The 22,647-nt window shown below is 43.4% G+C and overlaps 1 protein-coding gene across 3 annotated transcripts in view; it reads right to left on the reverse strand.

The window, feature by feature from the left end:
- SIM1 (SIM bHLH transcription factor 1) overlaps positions 1–22,647 on the reverse strand; it is a 64,255-nt gene that overhangs the window by 36,275 nt on the left and 5,333 nt on the right. Inside the window, exons 1-8 of one of the 3 annotated variants that reach the window (XM_074948154.1) lie at positions 15,359–15,374; positions 14,519–14,601; positions 13,255–13,344; positions 12,867–12,975; positions 12,648–12,733; positions 11,187–11,386; positions 10,971–11,077; positions 9,653–9,800 (exon numbers count right to left, since the gene is read on the reverse strand). In XM_074948154.1, the coding sequence (XP_074804255.1) occupies positions 9,653–9,800; positions 10,971–11,077; positions 11,187–11,386; positions 12,648–12,733; positions 12,867–12,975; positions 13,255–13,299 (695 nt within the window). In that variant the 5' untranslated portion in view covers positions 13,300–13,344; positions 14,519–14,601; positions 15,359–15,374. Of the gene's footprint in view, positions 1–9,652; positions 9,801–10,970; positions 11,078–11,186; positions 11,387–12,647; positions 12,734–12,866; positions 12,976–13,254; positions 13,345–14,280; positions 14,346–14,518; positions 14,602–15,358; positions 15,375–22,647 lie in introns of those variants that run through there. The other 2 variants (XM_074948153.1, XM_074948155.1) reach the window with 2 other exon arrangements.

A 22,647-nucleotide genomic window follows, 5' to 3' on the forward strand; every position in this document is an offset into this window, starting at 1 on the left:
CCACATCTGTACACAGTATTCAAGATGTGGGTGTACCATGGATTTATATAAGGGCAATAAGATATTCTCTGTCTTATTCTCTATCCCTTTTTTAATGGTTCTGAACATCCCATTTGCTTTTTTGACTGCTGCTGCACACTGCGTGGATGTCTTCAGAGAACTATCCCCGATGACTTCAAGATCTTTCTCCTGATTAGTTGTAGCTAAATTAGCCCCCATCATATTGTATGTATAGTTGGGGTTATTTTTTCCAATGTGCATTACTTTACATTTATCCACATGAAATTTCATTTGCCATTTTGTTGCCCAGTCACTTAGTTTTGTGAGATCTTTTTGAAGTTCTTCACAGTCTGCTTTGGTCTTAAGCAGTTTAGTACCTGAAGTGAACGAGGCTACTTCTGGAGTAGTTTATTCAGTGTGAGTACTGGTGCCAGAATCTGGTTCATGCTGAAAAGTTAAAACAGATCGCATTTGAAGCACGTACTTGCCATGGGTGAAAGGAGAAAAGAGACTAGTTACTTAGCACTTAATTTAGGGCATGTTTGTCAGGAAGCAGGGCCTGCAGCAGAGCCAATCTCCAGGCAGTTTAATGTGTGCAGCTGGCCTGTAAGGGTACATCTGCACAGCAAAGAAAAACCCATGGCTGACCCATGCCAGCCAGCTCAGGCTCGTGGGGCTCGAGCTGTGGGGCTGATTCATTGCTGTGTAGACTTCTGGGCTTGGCTGGAGCCCGGGTTGTAACCCTGTGAAGTGGAATTCTACCTGGCAGTGAAACAGCCCTGTAGCCACAGCCCTGCAAGCCTGAGCTGGCTGGCACTGGCCAGCCGCAGAGTTTTCTTTGCTTTGTAGACATAGCCTAATAAGGTGCCTGATGGCTGCTACACTGCCTGATTTTTTGGAAGAGTTAATAAACCGGCTCTTAAGCCCAGCAGCAGCAGTTCGATGGCTGCTTATAGATGATTTACCCATGGCTGTGTGAGCGCCTGCCTTGCCTTTCTCCAGGTAACCCAATCCTGACCCTTGGTTTCAATACCTGACTTCTGACCCTTGGCTCTGGGCCTGGCTTCTGACTCTGACCCTGGGCTCCAATCACGAGGCACAACCGCCCATATCTCAGTCACTGACAATGTTTATATACATATATATATTACACAGAGAGACAGTGCATGCCCTGAGGGAGACAGAAGAGCTGAGGCCTGAAATCAGAAGCAGAATAATAGTTTGTCTTTGAAAAAAAAAATAAGCCACTAGTTTTGAATACCCAAAGTGACCCATGGAAATTACAATGAAACTACATACAAAACAAAGAAGTGGGAAACCTACTGAACAAGATACACAGCAGAGTAAAGCATGAAGGAGACTAAGGAAACGGGAGAACCCAAACTAGTAAAATTGCTTCAGGAATACAGTGTTGCAGGTATCCATGAAGGAGCTATGGACCAATTGCCTTCCTCCTGCCACTTCTGCACAAAGCCCAACAAACCTTGCACAAGAGATCAAGAAGAGGTTGGTCTGGAAGGAGTCTTCCAGCACTCAACTCAGTCGACTGGCATAAAGATGCTGCACAGCCACTAATGCAAGCCATAGAATGTAGCAGCAGCTGGAGCCCAGCATGTGGTGGGGAAGATATATGGATAGTGGCAAATCCACTGGCTGCTCCTCCACCTGGCCTGCTGCCACCATCAAGCCCTTGCTGCATTGCCACAGAGAGAGGCTCCATTACACATAGCTCTGAGACATTCAGAGTTTGTACGTTATGTCCTTTCCTGTTCCACCCAGGCAGCAGGACCACTGACATGCTCCTTAGCGTTTTCTATTCCTACCTGCCTGCAGAGACATGGGGGGGGATTATACCATTTGGCCCAGAAAGAGGAGTGATAAGGAGTAAGGATCTGAATGGAAGAGTAACAAGTAAGAAACCTTGCCTGACATGGCAGCCCAATGCAAAGCAGTTGCAGCCTTCTCCAGACAACTTGGATGGAAGGTTCAAGTTTTATCATTTGATGAAATACAGGCTAACAAACTGCACTGAGGACAAGGCTTATACTGTACATGGAAGCATGAAGGAGAAATTCCAAAAGACCACCACTCTGGTCTCTTATTATACAGCTGGTGGAAGTACTATCATGAAGCATGACTGAATCTTTTCTGAACCTCTTGGCAATCTGTGTTTCCATGATGGTCGAATCGACAGTGAAGTGCATTAGGGGATATTATTATTAGCAACAAAAAAAAGATTCCCTTGGGAAGAAAGCCTGGGAGTGGATTTATTTTGCATATGACAATGGTCAAAAGCTCACAAAAAATGAAAGAAAGAGAAAAAATCCTCAGAAGTAAATGGGAGTTTTGTATGAGTAAGAGTTTCAGGACTTAGCCCATAGTTTTTAGTGTCTTGGCCATTAATGTCACCTGGTTTAAAGCCCAAGAAGTAATTTGGAGTGAATTAAAGAAAAACAGTAGCTAAGAAAACCTTCATGCACAAAGAACTGAAGTAGCATGTTGTGGACATCGGGAAGCTAATGGTGGACAAACAAAATACGGAAGAGAGAAGCTCAAAAAGTACTCTTATTAGATTTAATATTTTTATTTTTTTCTCTGCAGTATGTACCTGTAAACTGCTGTGGTTGAGTAAAGACCAGTATCCAGTTACGTGATTTCTTTACACTTCTAATCAAATCATCCGTTGAATGATAATGGGGTCTTTTTACATCTATCAAATAATACGAGTAAATAAAATGGGCAGGGAATGTGAGAATAGCAAAACTTCCAATGACTTTATTGGAGAACAGGTTTGGGCCATTCCTACTAAGGAATAGTAAGGTAAAGCAACAGTTTTTATGCTCAGCTTACCGTTTGTACATATTTGGGGGGCAAATACAGTGGCCACAGTTAAATCTATGTAACTGTGAGCCTACACTGCAAACACTTACTCACATCAGTAATTCCATAACTCAGTGGTATTATTCATAAATAAAGTAGTTCATATGTGTAAATGAAGGAGTTAAGCCTGTTATCTGCAAGTAATTAACATTACTATTGTGTTCCTAAGGCCCTCCATTTTCAGCTTTTACTTATTTTTTTACCTGAAAATACTAAAGATATACACACATATGTATGTGTGTGCGCATGTGTGTACAAACAGTTAATACACAATTAATGAAATAAACTACAGAATTAAATTGCTTTTACTTTCAATCTCTTACTTTTCATTATCTGTTTTTTTCCTGTCCTCCCATTCTCCAGTGTTAACCCCTATATTTACCTAAACCGTGAAATTAATTTTTGCGCAGATTTTTACTGTTTTTTGTTTTTGTAATAAACACTGAAATTCCCAGAAAATTTTAAACAGTATTTTAAAAGTCTTTGTGTATTCCCTATGCCATATACTCTTTCACATGGACACTTGATCGCTATAGGGAGTACACCGTGTTATAGGGAATATACATGTATGGTGGGGAGATGGACATTGCACCTGCTTCTAATACTTTAGTAGAGATAGGAACATTGAAGCAGGATGGTGAGCAACCACTGGGCCTGTGGTAATGTAAATCCAACTGATGGGAAATCCCAGATAGGAAGAGGCTAAAGTAAAGGCCATGGGGAGCTGTCTGCCCCCAGAGTTGTAGAAATGGATTTGTCACCCACTAACACTTAAAGCCCACTTATTCTGGCTTTTTATGGATTTCATTAATTTCACCGATCATGCAAAGTGATAACATTATTTTTTAAAAATCTGATAAGACACACAACTATAAAATGTACTATGCACTAAAGTTAAAAGACATATTTTATAGATGCAATTAACAGTTAATTTATCCTAAACTTCATTTAATCTACCATGAACTAATTTTTTTTGTTTATATGTTATTTTTGAAATTATCTTTTATACAAATTGCATACTTCAATTTGTGCTTCTAATCAGTCTGTTACATAATACAAGATAATTTGAAGGTGGCAAGTGGGACTTTTATGTACTGTATTATCATAACAGAGATTATGTGCAATTAAGCGTCTTATCCAATTTATCTGTATATGTTAGTGTTACAGCTGCTATTTTAAATGATAAAGAAAAAATTAAACATATACAGCAAAAGCTCTCCAACATTCTCTAGGGATAAATTATTATATTTGCTGCTCAAAAAGCTAAAAGATCTGCCCTTCAAATTACCCATTTGTTTAAAAAGGGATTGTTTCAATTTAAATATAAACTAAAACTTCAGCAGTTGCAGTCTATATTAATTGAAACATACTTGAATTGTCTTTAAGCTAAACACGCACAGCTGATAAGAATATGAAAACTACATACACAGAACAAATAAGAAAAGAAACAAACATGTCTACATTAGATCTTACTATGTCAACTGAAATACAAAAGAACAGTAAATCTGTATATTTTAAAATAAATCTCAAGTGCCCTATTTATTTTTGATATAGTCATTAAAAAAAAATCTTGTTTAAATGGTCCTGATTGTAGTATCCTTTGTAAATAGTTCTGTATTTACACTTATTAAAAATAGTTGTTCTTAATCCTAGAATGCACTTTTTCAAAGCTAGACATTTATGGACCATAGCAATTTTGGATTTTTTTTTTTAAATGGAGCAAACTGTTCTTTATCATCTCCATCAGTGGTTCTCAAACTGCGGGTCAGTACCCCAAAGTGGGTCGCAACCCGCTTTGAATGGGGTCGCCAGGGCTGGCTTAGACTTGCTGGGGCCCAGGGCTGAAGCCTGAGCCCCACTGCCCAGGGATGAAGCCAAAGCCCGAGGGCTTCAGCTCTGGGTGGCAGAGCTAAGGTGGCAAGTTCCCTGCCCGGGGCTGAAGCCCTTGGAGCTTCAGCTTTGCCCCACACACACACACACACACACACACACACACACACACATCCCCAGAGTGGTGGGGTTCAGGCTTTGCCCCCACCCGAGGCAGTGGGGCTTGGGCAGACTCAGGCTTCGATCCCTCGTCCTGGGGTCGTGAAGTAATTTTTGTTGTCAAAAGGGGGTTGCGGTGCAATGAAGTTTGAGAACTCCGATCTCCATGATCCCTACCTCTAGCTTTCTTCTTCTCTCATTTTTACACCACCTTAGGTATTCAGCCACAGCAAGTACTGGTTAGTGAAACAAATTGTCTATATTTGTTCTGCCTTTTATTACACTGCTTGATTTTGACACTGCTTTGGTTTTCACAAGGATAACACTTGTGCAGGTCAATGACCCTTAGTCTAAAAACAGTAGGGCCAGACTGTGATACTTTTACTCATACTCAATAGTAGTACCTTACTCACTCAACATTCCCATTGAAACCAGTTGGTCCATTGCTGGCATAAAGTATTATTCAAAAAGTGTAAGGACAAAATAGTGTGAATTACCTTTCTGTAAAGCTGCGATCCCTCTTTGATTACTTTTTATCAAAATGTAGTGAGAAAGAGCAGCTAGAGTATTTCCAAAGTAACCTCTATGCTTGAAATTAACATATCACTCTGTAGTCCTAACCATGGTGCGTTATTATTTCGAGCCACAAAATCAATTGGTTTGCATTTCTCATATTTTTGAGTTAAAGTGTACACCAATTTATTTGCAAAGAACAAGTCAAGAAACGTTCCTATTTCGCCTCTAAGCAGATCTCTCCTAACCGATTTTACACCATTATTCAACTGTATCTTGTGTGCGGTATGTCTCTGCCAAGAACTGCATCTGTACAAGTGATTTTCCATATATCAAATGCTATATAACAAAAGCATGAAAAGAACCCACACCAAACACACATAGCTCACAGCTGTTCTTGGTTTAGTGGAATAATCCAGTGTCATCCTTAAGGAACTTTAGTAGCTACAGAATTTATATTAGAATAAATAATATGAAAAAATCCATACTTTGAGAGCAACGGAAGAACCTTTATTCCGATTTCCTGAAAACAAGATCTATAATATGGATCAGATCCAAAATCCATTGAAGTCAATAGAAGTCTGGTTCTCTTTCCCCCTCTATTTTCAGTCCCTGTGTTCCACATTTGAGTGATAAAACGCTGACAGGCAGGAGTAACTATGAATAGCTAATAGAGACAATTAACTGAACGCTACATAAGGTGAGTTCAGCAAACCCCCCTGACTCTTCTAAATGTGAACTTTCTTCTACAATAGCTTTCATCCACTTCTGTCTGATAGTCACAGTGTTATCTACTGTTTCTGAGGTTGGCTATATCTCATTTCTAAAAAGCCATCCACTTATCTACCTGCAAAGTACTATGAAACAGAATATTGTCTGTTCTTATCACTTAGCTTCCAAACTGCAGGCTATCAGTAGACTAAAAAGGGCAATAAACGATGCGCGTGTCTTGGGAATCTGTTGTGGTTATTATTATTGTGGTAACTTTACTGCAGAAAAATATTACATGATTTCTTGTTCGACAGAGCACTAATGAAGAGGTGGTCAGCCTTGACTGAACCTCGGGGACCTAGACATACCAAAACAAGGTTTTAATGTAGTCATAGTATCTTTGCATTGTGAATTTCAGCCTTCTACAGCACATGGCAGTTGTAGTTGCCAGTAACAGACATCACAGCATTTACCATCTGCCTTTGACATAAGCTGGTTTTTCTTTCTATTTCTGTACTTGAGACAATTAATTAAAGAGCATGGGGAGAGTTTAAATAGCTCGATACATCGTAAAGTTGTTACATAATCCATTGTTTTAGGGGAAACATCTGAGGGATTTTTAATAAATAATTTTCCAATAAATGGCAGCCTGGCTAAAAATATATCAAAATAGAAATGTACTTAAAATATATATTGTATATTGAGTGAAAAGGAAGACACCGCCTCATAAAAAAATACCGAAACATTAATTGAAGCTAAAGAAATGGTATCGCTATTTTCATAACACACACACACACACCCCGTACTCAGGGGGCCCGATCTATTTCTATTGAAGACAACTGAAGTTTTTCCATTGACTTCAAAAGGAGCAAGATCGGCCCCCTAGTGTTCTCCAACAGTCTGACAGTTTTGGAATATTTTAAGCCTCTGCTTCGAGGTCTGCTTGAACCACGGTTGGGTGTTCTCCCTTTGTGCCGCTGTATTTAAAGGTGTGTATTTGAACAGAACTCACTTATCACTCTATCACCTTAGAAAGAAGGGGCATACAGAACACATCTATGCTCAGATTCGCTGCTACCATGAAGAATCAATACAAATCTACTGAATTGGCTAAAGCAATGTAAATCAGCTCTTTGCAACCAGATGTAGGATGCCCACAGCAAACAAACTGCAACCTTTGACTGTGAAAAACAGACCCTGAACCACGCTATGGTATATTAACCACCTTAGGCACATTGTTAGTGATCGAAGCATTTGGATACGGCAAAAGATACTGGAATTGCATATGGATTTAACAGTAGGTCCAATCTTGCTGTTCTTACGCAGCAGACAATTATGCCCATTAAAATCACTGGGAATTTTGCCTGAGAAAGGACTGCAAGATCGGTCCCCATGTGATTTACACCATTTTTGAAGCCTCTTTTTTCCTCTCTTCCCCGGTAAAGCAAGTAACTATTCTGGTGATTAAATGCTTTCCTTCACAATCGCTGTCCTGTTTCCCCTACACACTGGAATAGTTGTTAGGCAGAGCGAACAAGTGACAATCAATAGGAAAAGGCTATCCAGTTATTCCCAAGCAAACAAAACAGACTTTTTCAAAATGACCAAAAGCAGAAATTAATTATCCAGTGGGAGGTTTCATTTCCATGCAGGTCATTTAGGGTAGGGCGGTGTTCTGGTTTTGGATAAAATATGACGGCCAACCACTGGCCCCCCACAGGAAAACAAGCCTAGTACTTGTGAAGCCTCTGACATACAAAGCACCTTAGTATGTTATTTTCTTTTTCTTTGAAAAATGGTTACAATACACAGACACATTTCTTCCCTGCTCAACCTTCAGGTTTTACGAGTGTTTTAATCCGCGACATACATTTGGGCCTCTCACCTTGTGTTTAGCTGAAAAGTCTAACATTTGCGAAATACAGGCATTGATGGGACTTCGGCTTTGGGAGTGTAGAGATGGAAATGTATGGAAAGGCTGTAATGCGTGTGCTGTGTCAATCTCCTCCTTCTCCAGTCTTGCAGCTGCTGGGTAAGATTGTTTACCCCTACTTTGCTTTGTTGTTGTTTTTAAGGCGAATCAAGAGGATTTTCCTAACTACCAGCTGTGAGTGTAGGAGTCCATCTACGAAGGAAAACAAGAGTTTTCCCCATACACAGGAAAGCTCACCCAAACCGAATTCATAATTATTCCTCCATGAACACGGAACTCTCCAAATTGAATCAAGCAGAGAATACATACTTTTATTGTCGAGTACAATTGCTAATGACCAGAGATTTAACTCTGCAATACTGGCACTCTTATTTATAAAGGAGCCTCCCCCATCCAATTAAGTGCACGCTCCTTAGAAAAAGTACCATTTGCAAGACCATAGTCACTGTTTCCAAACAACCAACTTCATTTTATGTTTGCCTTAAAACACTAACTGCCAAAACGATAAAGTTACCTGTGTGTACATTAAGCCCCCAAAAGTAAGATAATTCTGCTTTAAGGCTGAAAATCTCGGCAGAATGTTCATCCATGGGGGGGGGGGGGCGGGAGGAAGATTTAGCTTATCCATTTTCAATAGTTACATTTGAGAGAAGAATGAAAAAATCCGCGTTGGACTACAAGTATGTACACGTGCAGGTAGACTGCACTTTCAATAAGCATGAATGTTTTCTTCACTACCAAACCAAACACAACAGGCCACGGATTCGAATGACATATCACTTCTGCCAGCAGCAATCACTATTTCAATGAAACTAGTATTAATATCATCATAATAAATAAGTCCAGCCAACCTGCCGGAGGGAATTATAACTCATTCATTGGACCTAGGTATTGCAGTTTATGCAGCAGGTACCATACAAGTCTGATACTCCTGCAATACCCAAGTACGATGGGATGAATTAAGAAGTACAGCCAAGATTTTCAGCATTAACTCTGAACCTTTTTGCCTTGGGGGAGGGGTAATGGGGGTAGGTTAAACTGAGAACCTTCTGGTCACTTTGTGGTTCAATATAAGGCTCACTCTCTTAGAACAAAAAAGAAATCTCTGAGCTTTGATAGAGACTCTGGATGATATTAAGAACTTCAAACCCCAGATTTTTGAAAAGAAAAACAGATGTCCTGTTTGTTAAGTATAAATAACTCCGTACATTCAACCTCCCCCCCCCCTTTTTTTTCTGACGCTGCATTAAATTTTATTTAAAGCTGGGTACATTTAAACTGTAAAAAGAGAGAGAGAGGGAGCCGAATATGTGGGTGACAAACCACTAAATCTTTTCCCTAGCGAAAGGGGGGGGGGAATCAGACAGGAACCTTTCATCGAGATGAAAGTGCTCCCTGGGTTTCCTCGCCAGCCCGGTGTGCGAGCCCTGGTCACTTGCAGCACTGAGCGGATTTAGCAGACCTAGACCAAGAGGCAGGGAGAGACTGTGGAGCTAGGTCTGTTCCAAGCAACGAGCTTCCCTGTGGTGGGGCAGGGCCCCTTTTTATCCATGCGTTTCCACAAGGCCTTTCCCCTCCGTCGCGCCTAGCTCTGCACAGTTTAGAGCAGCCCCTGGGCTCACTTACGTGAGGACGTAGTTGACGCTGACTATGCAGTGCGGCCGCGAGGACCTGCTGTTGTGCACGATGGTGGCATAGCTCTGCACCCACACCCAGCCGCCGTGCTTGGCCAGGAAGCGGTAGTATTTGGTGGTCACCTGCCCTTTCACCAGCACTGCGGAAGATACAAAAGAAGGGAAGGGAGGGAAAGGACCTCAGTGGAGTACTGCTGCCCCTTGCAATCCTCCCCCCTCTCCCCCCGAGAAGGGTTACCCACTCACTGAAAAAGCCCCCGTTGCTTTTGTTAGCCAGAAGCTCAGATAAAGGGCTACAGCTCCTTCTCAAGGAGGCTGGCTCAGGGCAAACGGGTGCTTTAGTAAAGGCAAAAATACAGATCCGAACTCTGTGTGTGTGTGTGTGTGTGTGTGTGTGTGAGAGAGAGAGAGAGAGAGAGGTCCTGCGCCCACTGAAGCTAATGAGGCAGCTCCCACTGACATCAAAGGTGCAGGCTTAGTGCAGATAAATTCACGTCCGGAAATTTCCGGATAACGGATCCCATCACTTATGTGTCTCCGGCCTAATCAATTCGTGTCAGCACAGTTACAAAAACACAACGTTCACGGAGTCTAAAGGAAGCTACATGCCACTAACTGTTTCACAATAATGAATAATAATGCACGGTCCACTACTGGGGGGGGGGGAGGGGAGGAATATTTTTTCTGATCTCTCTGTCATCAAGATTTTTAAAAGAATATTTAAAATGGGTTTTGCCTCTACCTGTGCCCGTTACATTTTCTGTAAATTGGAAGAAATCTTACAGGAAACTAATATCTTTTTCGTTCATTTCCCCCCGGGTATTCATGTCAGCGTGATATTGAAATAAAAATCGGATCTACGAATCGGAATACCACAGTTCCAAAGAAATGTGTACATAGGAGTCGTGTGACAGTGTGGGGCCGGAGAAAGGGAGTCTGGCTTTTACTGGCACGCCGGTTTGGAGCTGAAAAAAGATTCCCGACTGAAATATCTGAGATTTGATCGGTTTCAGAGTAGCAGCCGTGTTCGTCTGTATCCGCAAAAAGAAAAGATTTGATCGTTTTAGTTCTTTCCTCATAACGGGTTGCTGGGGGAAAGCAGCGGTGAGTTAGAGACCCGCTGCAACTGCTCCTTGTGTATTACACTCCCCGCCCCCCTCCCAGCCCTCAGTCAGCCCCGATTTCGTCCTAGGTGTAAATCTAGCAAGTCCCGGTCTGGAGGGAGGAGGCGGACATCGGGCCTCAGAGGGGCTGCCGGGGCGGGGGGAGAAGGGTTACTCCCTGGTGCTTTAGGGAACGGGACTCCTTACGCAAATGGTGAGCGCAGCGCAAGTGGAAGGTGTCACAGCCATGGACGTGGTGGTAAAGGGTCTTCTCTATCAGGTCCTGCGGCTCGTAACCCGTCAGCTCGGCCACCCTGTGGAAGAGAGAGCCAGAGGCAGGCGCCAGTAAGTGAGCGGGCGGAGAGCGAAGCCTGACGGGGAAGCGCGGGGCTGGAGGCGGAGTTTAAAAAGCAGACCGGCTACCTGGAGTCTAAGAAGATGAGCTTCATGTCCAGGCTGGCCCGGAACATGAACATATTGCTGTGCAGCTTGATTTCCGTCACGGCGCTGGGCGGCAGCGAGTGGCCGACAGCGACCAAGCCGACGTTCTGGTAGCAGCCGTCGAAGGGGGACATGTCCAGGCTGTACTGGCGGATCTTCAGGTAGCCGCTGCAATGAATGACCTGCCAGGCACAAGACAGGGACACGTCACGCCCCGCGTGCAGCAGGGCAATAGCTCGCGTTTGAAAACACACCTAGGACACACGGGAGCGGGCGGGCACCTTAAAGGCAGCCAGCACCCGGAATATCTACCGCCTACTGGAGAGTAGCGCTGGGTCACGGAATCTGCCTGATACCCTGGCCCTGGTGGAGGAACTGGACAGAGAGACGTTCTTTTCTCTACAGAGCAATTCAGCGTTCAGCACCTGGTTCAAAGCCCATCGAAGTCGGGGGGCCGAGGGGGGTGTTCCAGGGATTTAAATGGGGATTAGGATCAAGGCCTAGCTATGCTTTTATCATCCCTCTAAACATTGCAACAGTCAGAAGGACGGAGAAGTGTCAGACTGTTCACAACTGATATTGGTAATTTTATACACACAAGATGTATGTGAGTGCAGATTAGGTACGTGTATATAGGTATATAAATATGTGTACGGCGTTCATTACATAGATGTGTATTAGACAGCATATACGTTATGGATATGTATGTGGCTATAGATTTACACACATTCATAGTACCTATATTTTGGTGTTATAATCATGCTTTATTATAACGCCTTTTTTCTGCAGGCACTCAAAGCGGTGTATGTGCATTAATGAATTTAATCTCACAATCATTATTCTTCCCCATTTTGCGGACGAGAAGGCTGACGCAAAGAGAGATGCTGGGAGGCAAACGTCACATAAGATGTCTGTGAGACACAGAACCCAGGAGTCCTGAGCAGAGGTATATAAAACTAAGACTAGGAGGAGCTATGTAACAAGGCCTTAGTCTAGGAGAACTTCACCTAATTTGAAGAGTCTTTACAAACTTTTCTAAAAGTCCAGCCAAGTTCGCCCCAAGGTTTGCAATGGGTCAGTTTACCGTTTCCACAGCAACACGGGAACTTCCGTGGTTTTTGCTTGGTTTCTACTACAAACTCTGGCAAAACTTGGGGGGATTCGGCTGAGTTTGGCTTTGTGGCCTGTGTTCATTTATCTGCAACCCGAAGAGAAACTTCTGGGCCTGAACAGGAAACCCACACTTCAAAAAACGTCCTGCCAGCTGAAACCGCTCAAATGGGCTGAGGTCTCATTCTGACTGCTGGTCCCCTGCTTTCACACCGCAAAGACCCAGCAGCCTAGCCAAGCACGGGCACATCCACACAGTCAGGGATTCTCTAGCATGCACTTCCCATCCTTCTGAGCAGGAACCGCTGGTGACTCCTGTCCATGTCCACGCACCTTGTAGCCCCCGCAGGTCAGCCCCGCATTCCTTTTAGCCAAGACGCACTTCATCCTTAGGAAAAAGGAGCGCTCGATCTCGTATTCTAAGGGAAAAGGCAGAGGCACCGGTGAGAAAAGGGCAGGGGGGCCTGGTGGCACCTGATGGCTTCGCTTCCCCTGCAGAGCCCACACCCGCACAAGCGCGGAGGCCAAGCCGGGAGAGGGAATGTACTTTACCCTGCACGAAGTGAGAGTGGTAGGGCTGGTGAGCTGTGAGCACCGCGGTCATCTCATCGTGATCAGCAGGGTGGATGTATTCGTAAATGCTATTTCCAGTCAGCTCTACCTGTGAAGGAAGAGGAGGGTTTCAACTTTCTCGCCATCGACATAGCGTGCGTGTGTAGCCGGCGCTGGATGTGGGGCCATCTGCTGCCGTGGTCCAGCTCTATAAACACACAGACAATTACAGTGTCCTGGCTTTGTCTGGGTTCACACCACCTCCGGTTGAGGCAAATAGCTTAGAGGCAGCTGTACATCTCCTATGGAAAATACAGGGATATAGACAGGGGAATTATGCCCTGTCACACGCACGCATAAGCCGTTAGTGGGTAACCTGTCCACTTACCTGTGATAAACCCAGATGAACGGAGGCCGTCTCTGAAATGTACATGATCTTGCCGTCTGGAGCCACAACAAATATGAAACCATCCAAGGTCTATAAGGGAAAGAAGACACCAGATAGCTGTGAACTACGTGTACCTGGGACTGATTAAGCAGATCGGGGATTCCAGCCTGGCTTTCACTACTAAAAGAGTTGGAGGGTGGGAGGAAGCTGGAACATCCTTTCAGTAGATCCGCTTAAAAGGGGCAGGATATGAACATAACGCACCTCAGAACAGGGGACCTGTTTGAAATGGCTCTGTAACGAAATGTGACAATGAATCAACTTAAGACTCCAAAGCAGCAAGAATAGAAGCTCCCAGCCTGTAGGGCTCCCAGCCTCGGCTTTGCTGACCGTTCCCCCGGAGAAATACTGAACACTTCCACCCCCCACCTACGATTTCAGTAGAGATTTTAACTCTTACATATTTGATTAAGAGACTTCAGCGAGCAAGGGGCGATCTAAAACTCTCCACAATGTAAATAAAGTTTGAAACGGACAGAACTATTTAAAAGGCCTGTTAAGATTAGATAGATAGATAGATAGATGTTAATAAGTGTTATTTGTATGCGCTATGAGAAGAACAGGCCTCTGTTTATTAGAGGCGGGTATAAAATGCTACAAGACCCCACAGTACCACATGCCTGAATAGCTAAGATTATAAACACTAATATTCCTTTGTTAATCCTTTAGGCCACAGCGAGTTTTCAATTGTGTCGTAGCTGAATTAAGGTTTTCTGTGTCTTCAATTAATCAGTGTTTATTCTAACTACCATGGGATCAAGGCTTTCTAAGCTTTTATATGTGCTCCTCAAAATAGCCCCCTGAATCCCCTCTACGGTTTCTCCCACTTTTCTTTTCACCTTGCACCACTTTAAAAGACGCGTCTTTGCGCTCACCAGATTGCTCAGAACAAGAAAACTACATTCACAAATCTTGTCAACCTGCTGACTGACAAGGCTGTTGAGATTAGGGACCAAATCAACCTACCACTTTCTACTTCGGACACGTAGAATGGCCACCTGCAAGTTGAGCTGCGCTGCGCAACCCACAGTACCGTATGAGAAGCGAAGGATCGTGACAGATAAATTCCGCCACAGTTCTGGACTCTCCTTTTGTGAAGCACGTGAACAGTTAAAGATTAGACAAGGGAATAATTAAAAGCTCAGAATATGGTACGATCTCTTTAATCATTAATACCAAATGGTTCGCGTTTCCAGGCCAGTACCTGCAAAAGATGGGATCCCAGTTCCCGTCCAACATTATCCAAAGGGCTGGTTCGACTAGTGTGGCCCCAGGCTTCGCCAAGTCCTGTTTATTTAAGACACACAAAAATTAAGGTGAGACGACAAGATACAAATTCTCATTGGCCTGTCAGGGCTGGTTGATTTGTTTTTGTTTTAGTTTCAAACACTTTAAAAACGTTTTCTAATAGCTGAACAAGCGCAAATAATTCCCTTGCTGATTGTTTTAAAATGTTATTTCCTGTTTGGGGGGATATCTATGCTGGAATTACCAGTAAAGTTCATTAATAAGAACTGAGTGAATTCAACTAAGCCAGGAACCGCTCCAGATAAAACGTTATTCGACCTGGACAATGGCTTCTAGAAAGTTGCTTCCTGGAAGAAAAGGTAGTACAATATCTTTGCTTCTGACCTCACTGAAAAATGACAGAACAACACTGCGAGGTATCCAAATGAGACCAAAAAAGAAATATTTAATTTCAACAGAATGATGCGATTAACCGGACGTGAATACAGTTCAGAATGATTTAAATGTTATAAAGCCAATGAAATACCACATTGATGTTATTCAGTATTATTCGATTAGACAAAAGGATAACTCAGGTCTGTGAGTATTTTATTTAGTGTGTTTGCCGACTCTCCCAGAAACGAATGCTTTGTATTGTTTGCGCACAACCTCCCAAGAAATTAACAAACTGAATATGTAAACCAAGCTATATATTGAGAGGGCTTTAAAATATAACCCTGGCCATCAAGATCACTTTCTGATTTGATCAGCGATCTGGTGTAAATCCCGAAGAAGGCCCCGATCCTTCATTCCTCACCTATCTATCGACTTCAATAGGAGCTTTTGGGTGCGCCGGGAAAGCAAGATCGGACCCCTTCAGTGCATTTTATTAAAAAGTATTTCCACCTTAGCATATGCCAGGCCCACGAAAAGTAATCTACCTTTCCCGACGTCTTCCCGCAGCTGCAGTGTCACGACAGCACTAAGAAACGCCAGGCAGTGCATAAATGTACTTCCGAAGCGGTTGGAGTTACTCACTAACCAAGGTACCAGCTCTCTCTTCCCAATCAAACCCTCTTCCCCACAACATACAAGCCCCTCTGTCTCCCACTGAAGGAATGACCTCTCTTCACCGTGAATGATCTGCTTTCAGATACTCTAGTTGGATTCGACAAGGAATCTCCCCGGACGTGGCTAATGTTTCAATTTGTGCTGGTTTTCCTATATGCAAAGGGCCGGATGGAACGGACTGTGCCGGAGTTAAAAGGCATTACCCATAAACAGTTTAGCAATGCTGTTGCTGAAATAATTTCAACTTGGTGATTAAAACCTTTTATGCTTACACCATTAAACAAGGCTTAGCGTGACCCCCACCCCCAAAAAGTGATTGATGGCAACGCAGAGCAAATCGCCACGAGGCGAACACGGGGTCCAAGAAGGGACAGCCTCCCGCAAAATTAGCCCTTTACAAACTCCTCGTGGCTTGTTTTTCGTTTATTCAGATGCAAACAAACAAGGGATGGGAACGGAGGCGATGTGGAGCAGATAACTCCCCCTCAGTATTGACCGGGCTCACTTGGGTGTTTACACGTCTAAATAAAGCTAACGATTTCTCCACCGCTATTCAAACACTGAAGCGCCCACTCTAAGGGCGTGCATTCTCGGTCTCTCTCTCCATCCCTGCTTCAACGGGCCAGAGCTATTAGCAGCCCCAGCCCCTCCTCGCTCAACATCTCTCTCCTACCCCTTCTCAGTTCTCCACAAGAGTCTCTCTCCTTAAATTCCTGCTTCTTCCTCTTCTGTTTACATCCCTCCACTCTTCAGCATGCCAGCATCTCTCTTCTCCTTTCTGCCTCTACGCTATTCTCTCCTCCTCTGCAAACGGGGTACTACCCCTCCTCTCCTCAATTCTCCCTAGGCCAGGGGCCTCAATAGACTGCCTTCCCCCCCCCCCCAAAAACGTACATCTCTGTCTCTATCCCTTGATCCTTCAACTCGCCAAATGCCGGCCGGCAGCAGAGTCCCTGGGATTAGTTCCTCCTGCTCGACAGCAGGTACCCAGTGACTTTCCAGAGCCCCGGGGTAAAGGGTTATGGGAGAAGTCCGCACCTTGAGCGCTTCTATAATAACTGACAATTGTGCTGCCTCCGAATGCAATCATCCCCTCTCCCCGTTAGACAGCAGGCGAGCCACAGACACAGCTGACTTCTAACCCTTGTGACTCCCCAAATGCCGTAGTACACGATTTCATTCATGAGACGGTGGTGGGGAAGATACTGTTTGAGAGCATACAAACTGCGGAAAGCAGTTTGATCAAATTAACAGGCACCACATTCCCTCTTGAAATTAGCAAGCACTAACATCAAACCCTGCAAAGGCTGCATCGTTTCCAGAGAAAGACCGAAAATTCCTCTATGAAATTTTGATTCAGTACATGTTCAGGAGGTTTGGTTTGGTTGTGCTTAACAATAAAGCCCATTAAAGTGAGACAAAAAGCACCACTCCGCATAAAATGTCCTACCCGGAGAACCAGGAAGACGGATTTCTGTATTTAATACAGCGGCTGAACTCCTTGCCTAAAGTTCTAAGTTGTTTATTAAGCCGAGTTAACGGATCTAATTATTCTGGTCCTAAAAGGGAAAATATCCCTACCCTTGCGGGTTAATGAATAGCCCATCTACATTACAGGTTAACTTTTTTTCAGGACACTTTTTTTTCCACGGAGCATTGCACTCCTTTTTTTATGTGTCAGGTGGAAACCTTTCGCTGTTCAGCTGTGTCTAAGTTAATGTTTTATAATTAAATGTTTTCACTTGTCTACCTGAACCGGCTTTTCGAAACCCTACCACATGAGACAGCTCTTTGTATTTTCCAGATGTTTCAGTGCTTTCAAGTTAGAGACTTTTTTTATTCACTGACAAATCCTTCCCGTCAGCCCCCCCCCCCCCCATCGCTATCCTGATGCCCTTTAAAATTCTGTTTCTAAAAGGGTTGCGCAGAAAAAAATCTTCATTGATGTAACTTTTTTAAAAAAAAAAATCTGGCTCTCTATTCGTTTTAACACCCAATTTCCTTTTAGCGAGGGGGGTAAACTGTGATTTCTTGCACTTGACCTACCGCAGAAAATTCTACAAATCCTTTGATTGTCTATTTAAAACAAAACAAGGAAATCAGTTTCCCTTTTGCTTCAGGATTACACTGGAAACAAGATCTAAAGATTCTCTTGTAATCTGGAGAGGCGAACAGAATAATAGGTTTGGAATAGAAACAAGCAGCTTTGTGGGGGGACGGATAACTAAAACGTTTTTAGGCAAAGGATTTTCCCAGCTAAAGTGGCCGAAGACAAAGCAAAACATAATCTATTCTGGACGATTTCCAAGATATGCCACATTAACCTTAGTAGATAAAATTTGCTTTCCTCCCCGAGCCCCCCACCTTTGTCAAAGTCTGGTTTATCATATTTACATAAGTAGCCTTAGAAGGGATGTATCTATTATGGATCTAAGGCGCTAGCTGGCTCACATTTCATTTGAAAAATCTAGGCGAAGTTTTACTGTTGCTTTATACCTGATGCATTGTATTAAAATACCCCCTGACCCGTGGATTACCTCAATGGACTGGCTGCATGGGCTTTGTAATTTCCTGAAAATGAGATTTCGATTTATAAAACAAGAAACCAATTAGTAACCAAATGAGGCGAAGTAGATCCACTAAAATTGACCTAATCCCACAGGCACCATTTAAGCCAGTTCTTGGCGAATGAATGATGAGCCACAGTCTAGCGTGGGCTCAAGGCATCATCCAGCTGTGTTATTGCAAGCAGCAAAAATAAATTGATCGAGCTTTTCCTTCGGAATGAATTTTCTACTCTTGACAAAATATAGATTATAGCCCCTACATAACAGCTTCCTCCACTCGAGGTTATTTCTTAGCAGAAGATAAACAATTTAGGCTACAAGGAAGTGCCCATCTCTAGGAGAGAGCAGAAGGCATTCTAGCCAGCCTGGAATGTTGCTTCGGCTATTAAACCGGTTTCAGCGCTTTGCAGGCATATATCATAGGACGCTACCATATTTGGGACTGAGGACGCTGACTCATTCTTTATTTTAATAACTTCTCTGTGGAAATGCATTTAACTTTCACACATTAAAGGCCACAGAAAACGTTTCTCTGCCTTTCCTGGTGTCAGTGTATTAGCCACATCAGATGAATCATAAGGGACCTTTCTGGGCTTTAAGAGGTTTCATTCCCATCCCCCAGACCTCTGGAGTTCACACGGACACCTCCTTCCTCAACGCTTTAAGAAACAACAGCTTTGATCTAACTATATTCACCCCCGCCATTCGATTGATTCAGTCCTTGCTGCTAGCAACCAGGGGCAAAACTGGGCTGATAGATAGTTTCTGCCCAATGGCATTTTGGCTGCCATACACGAGCGCTTATTTGCCATCCAAGGGCGAAGCCCCCAGGCAACGGTGGCAAAGGAATGGAAGAAGATATCCCGTCCAATTGTTTCTAATTCGATCTAGGAAAAAATAAAATCAACTAATTAAACCGGGAGAGGGGAAGGAAGAATGAGATTCCAAAAGGCACATCCATCTCTTTTGCACTGGAAGATCTGCTAGGCCGGGAAGCTCTGTGAGCATCTGCAGCTCTGAAGCACCCACTACCCTCTTCCCCTTCCTTTGTTTGGGAGTAGTGACGAGGGGCTGGCTGGAGATGCAAGCCCTTATCTGCTTTGTTTTCACTTGCTGGCTTTGGAAATAATCATTTCCCCAATAAACTCTGGGTCAGACAATCCGTATTCAGCGGAGAGAAAAACAAAAACAACAACAAACTTCGCACTCCAGTTCGGAAATCACTCTCAGAAGTGCAGTAAAAACAATGGTTAAGATGTGACTGGGGTTGTGAATGCTTCAGTTTTGAAGGTTCCCATTCTCAGACACCTGAAAGGAGTTTTGTTTTCAGAGGAGTGGTGCCGGTCACTACCGGAAAAATTAGACGCCTTTTTGCTATGCACTTTATCCTCGTTTACACTAAACTTTGTAAGAGTGTTTGGCCTTTGGTGGGGAATGCATTTCCAGGCTGCCCTCTAGAAGTCTATAATGTTGAATACAAAATTAAGCAATGCCAGCACAACCGTCCTCATGAAAAAAAAAAAAAAGTGCACTAAATATATGTTTAGTGAGGTGTGGGGGCCTACAGCCAGATAAATAAAGCAGCGATATGTTAAACCTATTTTAAATACGACCAAAATTACAATTCGAATAAAAATAACGTGAGATTATTTTATAGCATTGGGCCCCGATTCTGCTATCTTTAGTCAGGCAAAACTTTTCTTGAAATCAGCAGGCGCTTTTGCCTCAGTCAGGTCTTGATTCTGGTGCTCTGTACTGTCTACTGAATAAAATATATCCATCTACCCCTCCAACCCTGGACCAGATCTTGCACCGCCTACCCAACAAACGTCTCATGGAGTTAAATAGGGAGTTTTGCCTAAGTAAAGGCTACAGAATAGGACCCATGTATCCTGTGTCCTTACTCCGGTAAAATATATAAAAATCAATGGACTTGCCCCTGACCTCAAAAGGATTGCTTTTTTCATAGAAGCGTAGGACTGGAAGGGACCTCAATAGGTCATTTTTGCCTGGGGAAGGACTGCAAAGCAGGCCCAACAAAGCAATATGATGTAATTAAATGAACATTTTAATAGGGAGGAGAGCACAGCACACCTGAATTCGATTTGTGCTGTTCTCTTTGGACACCTAATGTTCTTGCTTCGGAGTTGTTTCCCTCTGCAAACCTGACGGGCACACGCACTCACGTACCCAGAGGAATGAAATGACACAAGCAGCCATTATAAGAAGCTCTAGCTCGAGGGTATCCCCAGTTGTCTGCTGTTTGGCATCCGGAGTCTCAGCGTCTTTGCAGTGGGACCCTACAAATGGGTGCGAAAGCCTGTGTGCGAAGAGGCACCAGGGAGGAGGAAGAAGGCTGCGCTAGGGGCCCGGAAGCCCAGGGACGGAGCAAAGTGCGTGGCCCACCCCTGTAAGCAGCAGCACCTGCCTTTCCCCATATGTTGCCTCCGTGCAGCCGGCCAGGTGAAGCCCCTCACAAAGCTGTATGAGTGCACAGGCATCTCGCCCCATCGTCCGTACGCCGCTCGTAAAGCGGCACCTTTCGTCCTTCCTGATCGCCCCACGCGCAGGTGGTTACTTTCTTCTCTCTCTTACTGCAGTTTCTTTGGGGGAAGACCAGCTAACCAGAGGGTCATTTCTTCCACTCTCAAAGATAAAACTCTACCCGCCCTAGTCACTGCGAAACAAAAAAGGCACAGGGTGTTGCATGCGGGAACCAACCCGAGTCTATTAACCGTTTAATTGGTTTACTATCCGTGGCCTGTTTTGCTACCTCCTAGCACATAGCCCTGCCATGGATGATTTCTTAGTTAATCCTACAGGCACTAATCAACGGTAACTAAAATCTCAGACCTTTGAGACTGCGAGGAAGCATCAATTCCTCCTTGGAGCGTCCAGATGAAATGAAATAAAGTATTTTTTTTTTAAATTGCTGCTCATTTCAGAGTGTCTGCGGATGCCATTACCAAAGATTTCTAAAAATTTATTAGCCCGGTAAACCAAAAGCGTTCATTTGAAACAAAGATTTAGTTAAAAGAAAAGGAGTACTTGTGGCACCTTAGAGACTAACACATTTATTTGAGCATAAGCTTTCGTGGGCTAAAACCCACTTCATCAGATGCATTCGATGGAGTGACCTGCAGCTCACAAAAGCTTATGCTCAAATAAATGTGTTAGACTAAGGTGCCACAAGTCCTCCTGTTCTTTTTGCGGATACAGACTAACACGGCTGCTACTCTGAAAGATGTAGTTAATATCCATGTTTATTCCCTAAAGAAATATTGCCTACATACGCATCACTGCTAGGGGAACGACAGGGAAATGCTGCCGGCGCTGCTTCACTACACAACAAAATACCAGCATTTTGCTTCTAACACACACAAGGCAATGTAATGACACTTTACAATGTAAGCCAGGCTCTGCAACGCCAGACTAAAACGGCAGCCACAATTTTCGAATTTCATGAAGATCGGCATTATAAAATAATCCAAATCAAAGTTTCCTCCCCTCCCCCCACAGGTAACTATCCTGACCACGATTGTACCAAGTCACTATTTCACATATGAATACTGAAAAGCATCCGCCAAGTTTTATTTCAAATCAATTTTTATTAGCAAAAGTGCGGGTCTGTTGCTGAAGAAAATATGATTTCACCATTGATCTGATATGCGCTTTCTGGCACATAAATCTGCTTTTGCGACTGTTATGCAAGAAGTTTAGTTCTGCACCTCACATTTTAAGTCCACATCAAAACTAGAATTAAACACAGAGAGGCAGCGTGGAGAGTAAACTGCAGCTTAAAGGCTTTTAAATGAGAAAAACTTCTGTAAGAAAATAAACACTGAAACCTAATGCTCAATCATTTCCCCTAGCAGCAAGAAAAACAGCATTAAATCACCTATCCACGTGGGAAACGGATTTTTTTTCGGTTAGTCTTTTAGCCCCTAAAATAAAACAAGAGTAAGGATTTCAGTATTGAAATGCTAACCATTATTATTCTGCTTGATTTAAACAGTCCCCTTTGCTTGAGTCTGGGAATTTAAGCGCCTTTCCGTATAGGCTACCTACAAATGTATAGCAATTTTCGTGATCGTTTTCCTAAACTATTTTCGCAACGAGACATTAGCATGGGCTTATCAAAATATGTTAAACTACTAGTTCTTTCTCTACGCAATATATATGTGGCTACATATACCCGGGGAAAAAAATTCAAGGAAATTTTTTTGAGTTATTTGCCACACGGGGGGTGTTTGCTCCTTACAATTTTCTGAAGCTGTATTAGGCTCGGCGTTTCAACTCTTTAATAGTAAATCGCGATTTCAGGGCCATATCTTGTCGTCGGTTTGTTTTTAAAAGCAGAACTCCCTACTGAATTCAACATGGAGTTATGCTCAAAAATTGATGGCACGGTACGGCCCCTTAGTGATTTACCAGAAGTGCAGGCCTTCCAAAAGTTAGCTGGCCACTG

Source organism: Natator depressus, chromosome 3 (assembly GCF_965152275.1).
Source record: "Natator depressus isolate rNatDep1 chromosome 3, rNatDep2.hap1, whole genome shotgun sequence".
Taxonomy (NCBI): domain Eukaryota; kingdom Metazoa; phylum Chordata; order Testudines; family Cheloniidae; genus Natator; species Natator depressus.